Raw genomic sequence first — 15590 nt, 5'->3', positions numbered from 1 at the left:
GAAACATTGCCAATTAGGCCAAGCCAGTAGGAGCCGCAAATGAGGAGAAAGTTTGTTTCCAGAAGCCCGAAGGCGTTGGTTCCGTGTGCCCCGCCGTGCCCCGGCCCCGCAGGACGAGCCGTGCCCGCGCCCGGACGCGCTGGCCAGGACACCAACTCCTGGGCCAAACACCAAACCCTGTGGCCCACGGACCCCCCGGTAATTTCCATTAGAGGCCGCATCCCTCTCCAGAGCATCCCTATCTACTCTTCATTAACAAAACAAGCCGCCATATTCCATTAATTTCTCATTTAGTGTGAGTAAAGTGCTGATATATACATTTTAGCTACAGTGTTTTTAATCAGTTAATTTAACCAGAAGCATTAATAATGCATTTCTTTGCCACTTGACTGCTCGTCTGTTAAACAGCTTATACATACAAGAATGTCACCCCCTGTGACATGAAGTACCTAATACAGTGCAAATGAAATAGGATTTCGCATATTCAATATCAAAATGAGAAAAGAGGGAAACGCCGTCTCCTGGGAAGGGCTGAACCTGCTGTGCCGGGTGTCTGTCCTGGCAGGGGGAAAATCCCTCCGTATGGGACACACACGTTTTGCAGATCTGATTTTCTGCTTGAATTCATTTTCTTGGCATTGCTCAGCAAGTACCTGGCCTTTCACTCTGCTGCGAAACGTGGTGGAATCCGAGATCCTGGGGGTGTTCCTGGGTTTGCCAGCTCCCCCCGCCAGCGGCAGTGGGTCCCCAGGACCCCCCCAGAGGGAAGCAGTGCGGGGGACATGGCTGGGGGCAAGCAGCCAAGCGTGGGACCAGCCCCCCAGTGCTGGGCCCTGTGCCCATGTCTCACGGTGGCGGTTGTCCTGGCGGAAGCTGCCGGTGCCTTGGGGCTGCCATTAGGGTTAGAAATCTAAATTTTCACGTTTGCTTTTGACCATGTTGTGGGGATGGGGACAGGGAGCTCCTGGCCACCGCGGGGACCGGCGGTTCCCCTCTGTCTCTCCCTCCTCTGAGCTCACGGGGGGCTCAGTGCACGGCGAGAGCTGCCTTCCCTGCCCCAGGTCTCGCCTCTTCCGGAGGCCGTGAGGGAGCAAATCTGGCCATACAAGCTGGGGCAGACGTGAACCCCCCCACCAGGCTCTTTGAGTGGCAGATAGAGCATGGCAGGGCTGCGCTGAGCCCCCGCATGGCTCCATTGGCTGCAGGGAACCGGCGACACAGGGGACACTTCCAGCGGGGGAGGTACATGATGGGCATCGTCAGTCCATGCAGGCAGAGTGAACCCAGGGGCCCTCGGAAAATACATCTGGAAATACCCTGGGCACCAGAGAAACTGCCGGGAGAGACACGTTTGTCTGCTCGGAGACAGGCCCCATTCCTTTCCCAGTTCTTACAAGAGAGATGCACAACGGATAGAGGCAGCGTGTGAGTGTAAGCGCTGCAGACACACCGGCTCGGAGGTTAATCCTCGTCCCGTGTTCGGAGTCAGATCCTCCTCTGGGGTTTTTAGCAATTAGCATCCAGAGAGGGAGCACCTCCCCGGGCAGGGCCAGCGAGGGCCTGTGAGCAGCAGCAGATTCCTGCGCGGGGGCTCCCGTGCGTCGGGGGTGGTTATGAAGCCTGAAATTGCTTTGGAGCTGTGGCTGTGCTGCATCACATTAAGCAGTGCCACACTGAAGTGACAGGGCTGATGTATGATCAGCAGCAGTTTACGGGGACAGAACTCAGATCCTGCCGTGCCGTTGTTCTGTCAAAGTCAGAAACGGACTGACAGACCTAAGAAATGGTTTCCAGTTCCTTCTCAGAAGGTTTGTTTCAATAAGTTTGCAAGTTCTGTTTATTGCCCTTGCATCGAGCCCGTGCATGGCCCTGCCACAGGGAGCACAGCCTGGGCTGCTGCCGTCGGACACAGACACGGACATGGACACGGACATGGACACAGACACCCCACGGGAGCCCGGGGAGGAGCAGCACAGCAGAGGCTCCCACACACCTCCGGGGCGCAAGGGCTGCCCGGGCAGTGAAAAGGGCTCTCGACGGAATGGGTGCTGAAGGGTGGGAGCCCCCAACACTCCTCGGGAGCTCCCCAACAATTTATAGGATGAATTTGTTTCTGTTAGGAGAACACCAGCTGGGATCGACATGAGACCCGGGCTCCACTCGACGCCTGGTTGAGCCAGGGACCGACTCCAGCTTCAGCGGCGTTTACTTGTGGAGCATTTTATAGTAGCAGCTCCTTGGGGGAAAGTGCAAGGAGAGATTCTTGGGAACAAATTTGTCATTGCTTTTCCTTTTTTTTTTTTTGGGTGATATTTATTGCCTTCTGGATTTTCTGCTTTCTCTGCAGTTTTATCACATCTGAGACTGTAACAGCCCCACGCCGACGGGCAGTCGCTGGGAGTTCTAGCTCCATTCCCAGCGCACAACCTCATGCTCCTGAGAACTTTCTTTTACTTCCCACCATTGTTGTCTCATTTCTCTTTATCCATACAAACATCGGCCCTGGAGAACTTTCTTTTACTTCCCACCAGTGTTGTCCCATTTCTCTTTATCCATACAAACACTGGCCCTGGAGGGACCGTGACAGAGAAATTCTCTGCCCTGGACTGGTCAGACAAGCAGAAGCTGCAGTTCTGAGGTGCTGTGAGGAAGGGCTCTGCTCCCGTCCCCCGTCCTCGGGGACCTGCCTGGAGGAGCAGGTGCTACACGATGGGTACCGGTCCTCATCGGCCCGTTTGCCGATGCTGTCCCCCAACCAGAGCCCATCAGAAGAGGACAAATTGCCTCGCCACAGCCAACCCTGCTGTTCAACAAGACAGATGTTTTGTGACCTTGGAGAAAAAACACACAAAATTTGGGGCAGGAGAGGTCCGCGAGAGGGAGGGGAGAGCTCCCGCGTCGCCGGAGGAGCTCGGGCTGGCTCCAGCCTCACTAAGAGCTATTTCAAAACAAGAATTTCTCCAGGATGTCACATGGAAGGAGACTGTCAGAAAGCTGTCTAAATGTGTTAACAACACTGTCAGCGGGGGAGAGAAAAGTGTTATCAGAAATAGTTGTTCTTCAAAGCTAAGTAACTCAGTGATTTTCTAAGGAGTAAAAGATAAGAGATCACACCACACACTGAGGGCTGTTGGAATATTCTTTCTGAGAATGAAGCTGTTTGTTTTGTTAAAAAGGGGAAGAGGGGAGAAAGCGAAAACCTGAAATACTTTGACTTTCTTGACTTAGCTTTTGACAAAGCTAAAAATAACTCCGGTTGCGTTCAGCCTGCGCAGCCGCAGCTCGGGATGAGCCCAAGCACTGGAAAAGGATTCCCATCCCATTGACCCAGCTCCGTTCCGGCTCCTCCTGGGGCCCATCCAAAGCTCTTCCAGCCTCAGCTCCTGGGGGCGGGAGGAGCTCAGCGCGTCTTCGCTTGGCGCAGACAGACTTGGGCCTGTTCTGATTGACATCCGCGGGATTGGGGTGTTTCGTGGGATCCAGATTTTACCCTGAACAGAGAGGCTAATTTTCTGCTACTCAGTTAGAGCGAAATCCTCTGTGTTTTGCAGCTAAAGCTCCCTTCTCGCGCAGCGCCTGCCCCTTCCCGGGGCCTGCCCTGCTCTTGCTCCGCTGGTCTGGGTCTGAAATAAGAGTTTCAGGCATATCCTTTGGATTCTCATTTTGAATTTTTAAACCCCCACCTCAGCAACAACATCAGTGGTCATCAAATAAAATAATATAAAATAATAAGAGGGCAAGTTGATCCTAATTGGCGTGTTTTCTCATTTGCTGATTGACGTTCTCTGGAGAGCCATTAGCCTGCTTTAAAGGTAAGAGACAACTGAGCGATTATTTAACCTGCCTGGTGATTGATATTTAAAATCCAGTCAGATGTAATAATGGATGACTCCGCCAAAAAATAAGTAAAAGTAAGCGATACCAGTTGATAGCGTTTGATCCTGTCCTCCCTGAGAGGATATCGACGGTTTGTGCTGAGGCATCTCCTACAGGCTGATTGCCAGACCCGGATCCCATTGCGCTAAAGGCCGTACAAACATGGCATAAAAAGAAGGTTTTCAGGGAGAAATGTATATGCAAACAAAGGCAACCTGGTGTTGTTAAACCTCCGTTTGTGCTGAACAAGAGCTGGCGCTGCAGCAGGGACTCTGGGGGCTGCATTGCCCGGTCAAGAACAGGCGCCGTCCCTTCCTGGGTACATCTGGAAGCGAATTCTCTCATGAATTTCAGGACAAAATTGACGTTGCAAATCATGACAGACCTCAGCATGGCCCTCTTTTATCCAGCTGCAAAGCTACGGGAGGTAAAGAAAGAAGGAAGGGGAAGCTGGGACCTGAACAGACAGAGGCAATACTGGGAAAAGGTCGTTAGCGCCGGCTCAAGTGAGCAGCATCAATTAATCTCCAAGACATTTGGAGATTAATATCAGAAAAAATAGGGTGGAGGCAGCAATGCTTTAGTGACAGACAGCAACTCTAAAGGACGTTTGGTTTACTATCTCAGATGAAACTTGTTTATAGGTAGTATATAAAAGTGGAAACTATTCTGTTGTTAGCTTTTTATAGCCCATTGACTCTCTGTCTTTTTATAAGAGTAGAGTCCTGGGGAGGTTACTGGGGGAAGACCCGCACGCGATCACTCTCTCCGGAGAGCGCGAGGAGAGCTGGCCGGGTTGGTTCGTCCGACCCCGTTGCAGCAGATTGCCCAGCTTTGCATTGCCTCGCCTTTCCCACTGAGGAAAGACGCGGGGCCGCAGGGGTCCCCCCCAGCCCGGTGATCAGCCGGCCGATGTCACACCCCTCGTTCCCTCAATAGCACAAGCTGATACTCTCCATTTTGCTCAAATGAAAAAGCTGCAACAATTATTTTCATAATTATCTGGCTTTTCAAATTAATGCCAGTTATGCTATGTAATCATGATGAAGATTATGCATTAATCAGCTGTTTCAAGCCGGTTATTAGGCTCTTTAAATAATGATCGGAATGAGCATCTCTGAAGGAGAGGCGCAGAAGCCACGAGGGACGGCAGCGCGAGCCGGGAGCTGCCGCGGGGCCGGGGCTGTGCTCGGCTGCAGACCCGCGTCCGACGCTCCCCGTCCCCCAGCGTTCCGAGGAAAGAGCAGGCTGTGGCATGCGGTGGCTGCTCTTCAACACCTTGGCACCTGCGGGAGATTTCCCCTTGTCCCAGTATATTCGGCACCCAGCAGTATCACCAGAAATCCATTCACCTCTGCCTGTCTGCTTTCCCACTGCCTGGCACTAAACTCAAGGTACTGGGTGGCTGCACAGAAAATTCTTTTCTGTCAAAAAGCCTATTATATCCAGTTGGATGTCTGGAACGTGAATGTATTTGGGATCAAACACCAATAATCCACATACCCAGTCCTTCTATATTCTATCATAATAAGACATGCTCCAAAGCAACCTTGAAAGCTCTAGGCTAGGAGAAAGCCTAATGTCAGCTAGTTGATAATCAATGTAACATGAACCCAGTTATCATTTCAGGATGATGCTAGAAAACAAAAAATCCTTTGCTAAAACGTTCTGGACAGTAAAGCTTTCAACGGAAAGACAAGGGATGAATCTCACGCTCGCTTTAGTTTTGTTTATTGTTTCAGCTGTAATATTCTGTATGAACTTTCTCTGCCCTAAGAAACTTAGACTGAGCTACCAGCATGTGCAGACTTTGAGATGGATGAATAATTTTCCTTGCACAGGTCAATAACCAAATGTTTTTGGCGTGATCCCGTGAGGAAGAGGCGCTTGGATACATTTTCTAGGCTCCTGCCTGTACTGCTAGGCATTCTATATTGAAAACCTGGGCATAAGTGACTTGCTTGGCAACCACATGGGACTGAAATGGGTCTCCAGAATGAGCATTCGGCCTCTTTTTCTTTATTCCTCCCCCTATTACCCAAGTTAGTACTGAGATCAGTAATATTATTTTTTTTTCTGCCAGTGACATGCAGTGAACAGCTCAAACGGCTTTGGATGTTTATGACTGTAAATTAGTTAAGCACACACACTTTACAACTGGGGACGCAGATGCCAAAGTCTGCAGGAGGAGGGAAGTGACTTGCCACGATCATGGGGAGCAGAAGTCAGAGCCTTCTGCAACTTCCTTTGTGCCCTTGCTGTGACAATCTCCAAGCGTCGCTACTGCGGTTCCTCAGCCCATGGCTTCGGTCGGGTTCCTGGGAGGACACACAGACTATGGCTGTCAACAGAAACATCAGCTTGGCTCTTGCCAAAGCGGCGCTCTTGGCTTACACCAAATTGCCACAAACCCCATAGATAATGTGTTCTGGCTCCTGGAGGAGGATTCATGCAGTTGCTTGAAAACTAGGAGGGCTGAGAAGACATCTGTTGTCTAGAACAAAACATTTAGGTCTACCTTAAATTGAAGAGGAAGATTTTCCTTCTGCTAATGAACCCAGAGGCCATCTGTTACCAACTGCGCTTGCTTATCTCGCTCATCCATTAATTATTTTGGTTTACTTTTTAATAAGACAGAGCGAGGTTTATGTGTCTTTCCGTGGTTCTGGACGGGCGCAGGACGGTGCCGACATCTTCGAGACAAGGACACGCAATTACATAATTTACGCCCGCACTGAGTCACTTCAATTAGAGTGGCTGTCAGTGGGGAACCGGGGACAAGACTCACAGACACAGAGCCAAGAAAGCCAGCGATACTGTGACACGAGCTTGCTGCCCTTGGGGAGGTGTAATGGCATTAACAACTTTTGAACACGGGAAAGCATGCATTCAAGATGTGCATTATTGAGCAGATAAGCTGTAGGGCAGGCAAATTCAGAAGTCTCTGCTGGTCTGAATTAAAAACTTGGGTAACTAAACACAAGGAACAATAAAAGATGAGAAGGGCACTAAAAACGTCACTAAAAATAGCAAGCAGCAGTGCTGCACCGCCTGCCTCCTGCGCGAGGACGTGGAGATGGGTGGACAAGGCAGGGGGTCCAGCATGGCGCGGAGGGAAGGGCAGTGCCCTTCGTACCCCAGAGACTCCTCGGAGCCCCCACCTGGAGCATCTCTGCGGCTGGGCAATACGCCTGCCCGCAATTCCCACGGTTTGCTCCTAAAGTTCTATGGGAAGACACTCATCTGCCTCGCAAATATATTCCGAGTCTTTAAATTTGTCCCCTATTGCCCTGCAAAGCTGGCATGCTGAATGCTTTCATGGACCAGCATATAACAAAAACCCAAATGTTTTCACGTCTCTATTTCAGTCCAGGAAATGTCCTGGGAGCAAGCTTTGTTCAGCCTGCAAGTGCTACAGCTCTGCCGAAGAGTTTTCTCGTCCTTGCTATGTAAGATTAATAATCAAACTTTATGCGGCTTAATGCTGTCTTTGTCTTGTCTTGCAGGAGGAATCTTTGAGTATGCAGATGGCCCCAACACCCAGGTTATGAGTGCTGAGGAGCAAGCCTTCAGATTTTCTGCCAATATTATTAATAGAAACAGAACTTTGTTGCCTAACACAACGCTAACCTACGACATTCAGAGGATACACTTCCACGACAGCTTTGAAGCAACTAAGAAAGGTAAGAGCGCAGCACACTTAGCAGCTTTGCGGCCATTTAGTCATTAAAAAAAGGCACGGTCTGGCTCAAGACCCAGCAGCTCACTGTGCCCTGCTCTAGCCAGTGATGGAGATGAGAACTCCTCCGGGAGCCGACCTTCCAGAGGAATTTTAATATAAGGGGAACAACTATTCTTTTTTTCCTCTGCAAACCTCACAAAACTCCTCTCAGTGTTTGCTTCTAATCCTGAACGAAGGTGTGTAGGCCATGCCTTTGTTTATTTTAGTGTATCCCTGGCAGTTTTAACATCCCTAGTGCAGAAATTCTGTTCTAACACACCACAGCCATTGTTCCCTCCTCTGGAAATGTCCCTGTGCCTCTAACCACTGGTCCAGACCCATGCCTGCCAGAATTCCTCTGCCTCTCTTCACTGTTGTAATTACCTAATATCCATGCTGCTGTTAATGCCCAGAAGTTTGTCCATCCGCTGACCCCTGCTGCAGGTCAGACTGCCCTGACGCTCGCCCTTCCGCAGCAGTGCCCTGTACGACACTGACCCCATCCTTCCTTCCCTCCCCGTCTGACACTGACCCCATCCTTCCTTCCCTCCCCGTCTGACACTGACCCCATCCTTCCTTCCCTCCCCGTCTGACACCGACCCCATCCTTCCTTCCCTCCCCGTCTGACACCGACCCCATCCTTCCTTCCCTCCCCGTCTGACACTGACCCCATCCTTCATTCCCTCCCCATCTGACACTGACCCCATCCTTCCTTCCCTCCCCGTCCGACACCGACCCCATCCTTCCTTCCCTCCCTGTCCGACACTGACCCCATCCTTCCTTCCCTCCCCATCTAACACTGACCCCATCATTCCTTTCCTCCCCGTCTGACACCGACCCCATCCTTCCTTCCCTCCCCGTCCAACACTGACCCCATCCTTCCTTCCCTCCCCGTCCGACACTGACCACATCCTTCCTTCCCTCCCCTTCCTCTTCCAGCCTGTGACCAGCTCGCTCTGGGGGTGGTAGCAATATTCGGACCTTCCCAAGGCTCCTGCACCAATGCCGTCCAGTCTATTTGCAATGCCCTGGAAGTCCCCCACATACAGCTTCGATGGAAGCATCACCCGTTGGATAACAAGGACACTTTCTATGTCAACCTGTATCCCGACTACGCCTCTCTTAGCCACGCCATTCTGGACCTCGTGCAGTATTTGAAGTGGAGGTCAGCCACTGTGGTTTACGATGACAGCACAGGTAGGTAAAGGAGGGGCTTTAAAGGAGGAATCCAGGGGATTATTTGTTGTGGGCCCATTTAGGAGCTTTTCTAATGAACCCTTTTAGAAGCAAAATGACCCCCTGTGCAGTGATCGGTGCGCGGGGACACACCGCTTCCTCGGCATTCAGGCACGCATTGTAAAAGGCCCTGGGATCCTTTCTGAAACATTTCATTCCCAAAGCGCTTAGGAAGGGGGTAACCCCCAGCACCACCCCAGCCGACAGAGGGTCCAGGGCAGGATTAATTGTCCGCTGGGGGATCTGGCTCAGCCCGGCTGGATTTGGCACCGCGGTGCCCATCAGCACAAGACCTGGCTCTGCGGCTGCCATTGAGGGTGCAGTTTCCCAGCTAAATGCAAAAGCAGGTCTGGAAAGTTTTTTTGTTTTCTGGCTAATTCTCTAAAACATAGCTGACAAAGTTTTTCACATAAAGCAAGCTGTTGACAGTTAAACAAAGCAAAGCACTGCACAGCATTATAGATTAAAAAAACCCCAAACAAAAGACACTTTGGATAGCCTGTCCAACCTAATTCCACTAAACCAAATGGTTTCTTTAGGGGAGGGCTGATGAGAACACAGTGTGACATTCCTGTTTTGCAAATGTGGGTCACAGTATGTTCCCTTCGTGGCGTATTCTAATGTATTTCTTCCACTATGCAGAGAGACACGTTCTCTTTTCCTCCTTGCAATCGGCATCTGCTGAATTTCTTCTTGCAACATTAGATCCCAATAATTCCTGCTCAGCTGCATCCAGCCTGGCTTTCTACCTTCTGCGTAAAAAAAGAAATGAATTCTAAGGGTAGTAAGAAAGTTACAAGTTGTGATTAAGTGACCATTATAAACTATGCCACTCATAAATCTCAGCCCATATTAATTTTTTTTCTTCTGCTGTTGTGCATGGTAAATACTGCGGATTTTAATTTGTTGCATAGCTGATTATCATATTCTGTCCTTTCCCAAGGGCACATTTGCTTAAGAAAATAAGTCGTGATGCCAGAGCTGTCAAAGGTTAGGACCGATCTGCTGTTCTTTTCCTGCCTGGCGCAGGGACCCCAGCTCTGCCAGAGGCGGATGCAGGGGCAGCAGGGAAACGGCAGGGAAACCCACGCTGCCCCAGAACAACCGCTCTGGAAATATCTGGGGGTTTAATGGTTGACACATGACACCTTGGCTTGGATACGCCTTTAGCACCGGCCGTTTGAGGGAGGGAGGAAAGTCTTGATTGCATTCCATAAAATAACCTAGGAAGAAATAACTTGCGGTGATACCCAGCCTGCAGGGCGAAGGCAGACTTTCCTGTAACACTGTGGGTTTGTCTTTGTGCAATGCCTGAAGGGCTCATACGGCTGCAGGAGCTCATCATGGCCCCGTCAAGGTACAACATCCGCCTGAAAATCCGCCAGCTCCCGCTGGACACCGACGACGCCCGGCCGCTGCTGAAGGAGATGAAGCGGGGCAGGGAATTCCGCATCATCTTCGACTGCAGCCACCTGATGGCGGCTCAGATCCTCAAGCAGGTGAGCGGGGGGGCGATGGAGGCCAAGCAGAAGTGGCCGCCGAGGGACGCGGCGTACGGGGTGGCCGTGCTGCGGGGAGAGCCCCGCAGGCAGGGGTGCAGACCCGCGGCTTTCCCTCTGTCCGCAACCCGCAGCTACGCTAAAAGCTACCACACGTACATCCTTCAAGGATACTGTTGGTTTTCTACAGAAAATGTAGTTTTCACTGAAAAACTGGAAGTACCACAGGACAAACGTTACGGGAGCAGAAAGTGCCAGGCCTGTGTCGAAGGCAGCGCTGAGACCAGGCTGTTGTCCCTTCTCTGTGCCACCGCTGTCACTGCTCATTGAGCCCGGTACGAGCTTTTCATGCTTGCCGACTTCCAATATCTTCTTTCCCTTCTGTGCTACCTCATGCCCCCGGGTTTGGTTCTACGTGCCCATGCAGGGCAGGGTATAAAACGCTGCGTTTCGGTTTGCTGTTTCCGAGCTGTGCCCGGTCTGGTGTCTCGCTGCCGGCAGCCAGCCCCGGACCAGCCGGGCAGGGACAGCATCTTCTGTCCCTTCATGAGCTCCATGTGCAATTCTTGGACTTTAAGCCAGATGTCAGTGATTTTCCATTCATTTGGTCTCTCTCCTTTCTCCCCGAGTTCCTCCGCTGGCGTTTCTCGCAGACCAGCAGGTTTGCTGCTCACCCCAGCTCCTCATTTCCAAGTGCCTTTAGGTTTCAGGGTCAATATGAGGCAGAGGAAAACGCGCTCACACAGAATGCTAAAAACCAGCCGGTGGAAGTGTTGCGCATATCGGCCCAGCAAGACACTACCACATAGATTAAATAAATCCCCTGAAGGGCTGAGAAAGCAAGCGCACGGAAAGAGACTTCTCTTGCAGCCTGCTTGATGCAAAATAAAGGGAAGTGCTCAGAGAAATCAGAAAGCCTGGGAGGGATTATTAAAGAAAGCAATATAAGGGACTCATTGTCTCCTGCCTATTATTTTAACATGCTGGCTGTGTTTGGTGCTGTTCACTTATTATGCAGTTTATTATAGTTTATTGTGCCATCTGCTCTGCTCATCACTGCAAGTGTGGAGTGAGGAAGATGGAGGAGAGGGGGGACTAGGGGGAAGGAAGCCTTTCTAAGTCCTTCTGGCTGCTTCTGTGTGTGCGTTGGGGTTTTTTCAGGACCCAAAGCCATGGATTTGAGCTTAGTAATATTATATCGTGTATCTTTACTCAGGAAAAAACTGTTAAACATTTTCAGAGTTTGGGCAGGCTCACAAGCCCAAGCCGTCCCCTGACTGGCCTCTGCACGCTCGCCCGCTCCAGTGGGCAGCAGCGGGGGGGTCTGGGCACTGCCACCAGTGCGTCTCTCCCGCTGTTGGCACCCCCATTTGCTGAAGAATTAGGGAGTTCAGAAACCTCATCTTCTCCCGGTTTTTCTACCCATATGAAGAAATGCACACCCTGAGGTGTCACCTTCACTTGTGAAACGGCTCTTTTCCATAGGGTCGGGTAGAAAGAGAGGGTCCCGGTCAGCACTCCACAGTGCCCTCCTCACGCTCTGCTCCGCACGTTCACTGGAAGGTGGAGCTGGGTAAAGCCAAAGCCTTCTCCTGGAAGAGGGGACTCTGCTTCTGCTTTGCAGTGTTAGAAAAGCAACATACAGAAAAAAAACCATGCAAAACATGTCAGGGAAGAACGGCCCAGTCTTCTGTTTGTCCCAGAAACAGTAACATTGATATATTATTGCTATTATTTGCCTGTTGTAACATTTGGGTAACTACACCAGTTATCTCTGCAGACCTTTGGCTGCTGGTAACTCCAGGGAAGGTCCCTGGAGCCTCTCGGCTGCGCTGCCCGCCCCGGGGCAAAAGGCTTCTCTCAAGACTCGTCCTAAAATTTCCACCACTTGGTTCTGATTTTAACTGCGCATCTTTAGGTAACATAAACCGGTTTGAGCAACTACAGCCTAAGGGAGCTCTGAGTAAGCACCCAGCACCCAGCCAGCCCACATCTTGCTCCCAAGTCATTTAAGGCGAGACGCTCCCACAGCGCACGAGCAGAAAGGCAGGTCCCTGATAATCCGGGCGGCTTTTTTAAACCGCATTAGTAAAAAAACTCATGGGTTAGTAATCCGTGGATAACAACACAAGAGCTGGCACAAAGATGCACAGATGACATTGCCACATATTGCTCCAGTCTGTGTTCCTTGGAGCGACTGAGACATCAAACCATTCATTATTTTACCCTCTTGGACAAACAAATCATTGTAGAAACCTATCACAGAGCCGGGCCTGCTCGTGAGACCTTCCCATCTGACCCCAGCTTCTCTGGACTTGCTCATTTTTGGTGACTTGTTAATGCTTTACATCTGTTCTCTGGCTTCCCAGCTTCTCTGTTCTCCTTGGCAGCTGCCTCTGAACAGTTGCTGCACTCTGCCGCGCACAGATGTGCCTGTCTTAACTTTAATGGGGCTCCCATTCTCAGCCTGGCGATTGCCTGTAGCTTATCCACCAGGTTTATCATTTATTCATTTCCCCACAAACCCAGACGTATCCTGCACACAGGCTGCCAGCACTGGGAAGCTGGGGCTCCCTTCTTACAGCAGGTCTGGACTTCTCATCTACCACTGATCCGGCTGTAGAACCTGAACTGGAATCTCACGATTTACTCTCGATTGGTTTCACATCATCTAATTGATGCTTCACGCACTGAGGTCCGGCTCCCCGCTCCTCCCGGCCGCGCCGCAGCCCCACCGGCCAGGCAGGAGGAGGGGGACGGGGCGGCGCATTCCGCAGGCAGCTGCCAGGCTTCCCAAAGGTATTTCCAGGCCAGAAAACGTGGGATAAAGTCACACTCTAGAGTTACAGTATCTAGGCTTATGATCTAGGTCCTTTCCTTTTCCCTTGTTTTTTGACATCTCGCTTCTTTTCAAACTGTCGTTTCCTTCCTCGGAGCTAAATTCTGCCCTAGTAATTCTAGCAAAACCCAAGGGAATCAAACGTTTCCTGGAGGGACTTGAAGTGGCTTTCCCACCGGTGGAGATTTTAAAGTTCTCTTGCATGTTTTCTCCACAAAACATGCTCACAGATTCAGCATGACACTCAAAAAAACACAGGTGTCTCTCCCGTAGCCTGCCACCAACTTCAAGGTGACCTTTCTCATGGACAGAGTCGCGTTCCCCTCCTGTTGCGTAGGGCCTGGACAAGGTCGTCCAGCCGAGGTTCCTTCAGCCCGCAGTCCCTCTGACAAACCTCACAGAACAGCATGTTCTCTCCACGGCTCAGTTATGCAAATCCCAGCAATCTGCACAAACCATCCTTCGTGTCGGGGCTGGCACACCCAGCGCTCGCGCTGGCCAAGAGCTCTCGCGGCTGGCCCACCGTCTCCAAGGGCGGAGGGACGGGAGATGTCCCCGCTCCCCATCCATGTGCCGCTACTTTTCCCGACGCATTTCTAAACCCGGCACTGCATTGGAGTCTGGCTGGTGTATGCGGGAAGGAGGGACACACAGAGAAGAGCTCTACGTACCGTTATATGAATGGACACTGAAGGGGAGGGGATGCAGAGCATCAGAAATATGATTTTAACAAATAAAAAGCCTTTTCCTTAATTTCTCAGCCAGTACATGGACTTGTAACCATAAGGACAGGCTGCCTTATGGTCGTTCTGCACAGGTTTATGTAAGGTTGCTCATTGTTTAGTACCTGAGAAGGACAAGCAACCCTCTCGCTCCCAGCCGTGCTGACAGGAGCAAGCCTGTGTCCCTGCAAGGTTTTGGGAGCACAGCGGTGTGCCGCAGTCGGTGTCCCAGCTTTCTGTGGCACCCAGAAATGCCACCGGCCTCCGCGAGAGCTGGACACTGAGGCTTTGCTGCCGTTTCAGCTGTTTGAGGACCACCGTTCAGCTGAGCACCTGAGCACGTGCCTCCCGCTGGCTAAGTACGTGCTGAACGGCTTCACGGGACTCATCCAGAATCCAGCTTCTGTGGTTCTGGGTCTGCCTCCTGCCGCAGCCACCAGATCAGCTCTGCGGAGTTTTATGTTGCATGACTGTTGGTATATTTTTGTATCCGCTCTTACTAACCTCCTTTCCCTGCTCTCTTAAGGCCATGGCAATGGGAATGATGACAGAATACTACCACTTCATCTTCACCACTCTGGTAAAGTATCTCATCTGTGCAAACGCATTTACTCTCACTGCCGAGCCGGGACGGGAATTGAGGAGGCAGGAGAGCGGGCTGGGGTCCCATCCTGTCACATCACACAGCTGCAGGACACGGGCGCGGAGGGGTGGGAAAAGCAGGGGAAAGGGAAGGCTGGTACCCTACAGAAGGCGAGAGCAGGGCTGGACTTAGCTTCAGGTTAGAAGCAGCCCACAACAATTTGGTTGGAACATCTCTGCACCCGCAGCGCTGCCGGGGGCTCGTTCCGAGAGAGGTCAGTCTTTCCTGTGGCTGCTTTCGGGCCGGCTCACTGCTTCGGCTTTGCACAGACGCAGGGGCCGGGTTTATTGCCCCTCCCCGTCATTTTGATTTCAGTGCAGCTGCCCACGCACGGAAAGACAAGCATACGTGTGACTTTGGGAGGCTGCGGTCCCACAGACGGGATCTGCTGGGACCGAGTTTCAGTGAGAACTGGATGTGTGTTTCTGGGTGTTCGCCTAAGCCTCCCTGAAAGGCAGGAGCAGCCCTGCTGCGGTCAGGAGTTCGGGGCTGCAGGTTTATTTTGCATGAGAAGAGCCCAGCTTGAAATTAACTCTGCTCTCATTAAACACGGGCCAGTTCTTCTCTGACTCCAGGAGGCATTTGGGTTTTTTGGCATGCCACTTTTGTTTCCGTTTAGGATGCTATTGTCTAATATACTGTTGAATTTTGTGTGATTTTGAAAAGCCAATTTATCTTTTTGCCTTTAGGAAAGAAGCAGACTAAACTAACCCTTAAAAACTGCAAAATTTATTTTTTGAATGCAAAAGACATTTTAATTACCCCTGCTGCCATTATCTATTCCAGGCAGCTTTAAGCATTTCCCAGATAACCTCCTATTAATCAGCCCCAGCTGAGCCTAGAGTACATTTCATGTGTAGGTACAGCCTGGAGGTGGGGAAAGAAGAATTATAATAAATTAATAGATAAGCAATCACAATTAATGCCACTTTCCTGAAATAACAGTTATATCATGGGAAAGATATTTTAATCTGTCGTTCCTTAAGGCAATGTTTTCCTAGCTTGCAATGCATGTGCTTCAGCTTCTACGGTACTAGACCCATGGGGTGCTAAT

At 51.0% G+C, this 15590-nt stretch overlaps 1 protein-coding gene across 1 annotated transcript in view; it reads left to right on the top strand.

Moving 5' to 3' along the window:
* GRIK3 (glutamate ionotropic receptor kainate type subunit 3) overlaps window positions 1-15590 on the top strand; it is a 119990-nt gene that overhangs the window by 59465 nt on the left and 44935 nt on the right. The window contains exons 2-5 of the mRNA XM_074563046.1: window positions 7383-7559; window positions 8537-8794; window positions 10151-10332; window positions 14420-14473. Of these exons, the coding sequence (XP_074419147.1) occupies window positions 7383-7559; window positions 8537-8794; window positions 10151-10332; window positions 14420-14473 (671 nt within the window). The remainder of the gene's footprint in view (window positions 1-7382; window positions 7560-8536; window positions 8795-10150; window positions 10333-14419; window positions 14474-15590) is intronic.

Source organism: Larus michahellis, chromosome 19, assembly GCF_964199755.1.
Source record: "Larus michahellis chromosome 19, bLarMic1.1, whole genome shotgun sequence".
Classification (NCBI taxonomy): domain Eukaryota; kingdom Metazoa; phylum Chordata; class Aves; order Charadriiformes; family Laridae; genus Larus; species Larus michahellis.
The sequence above is the reverse complement of the archived record's forward strand: the minus strand, read 5'-3'. Positions and strand labels throughout refer to the sequence as shown.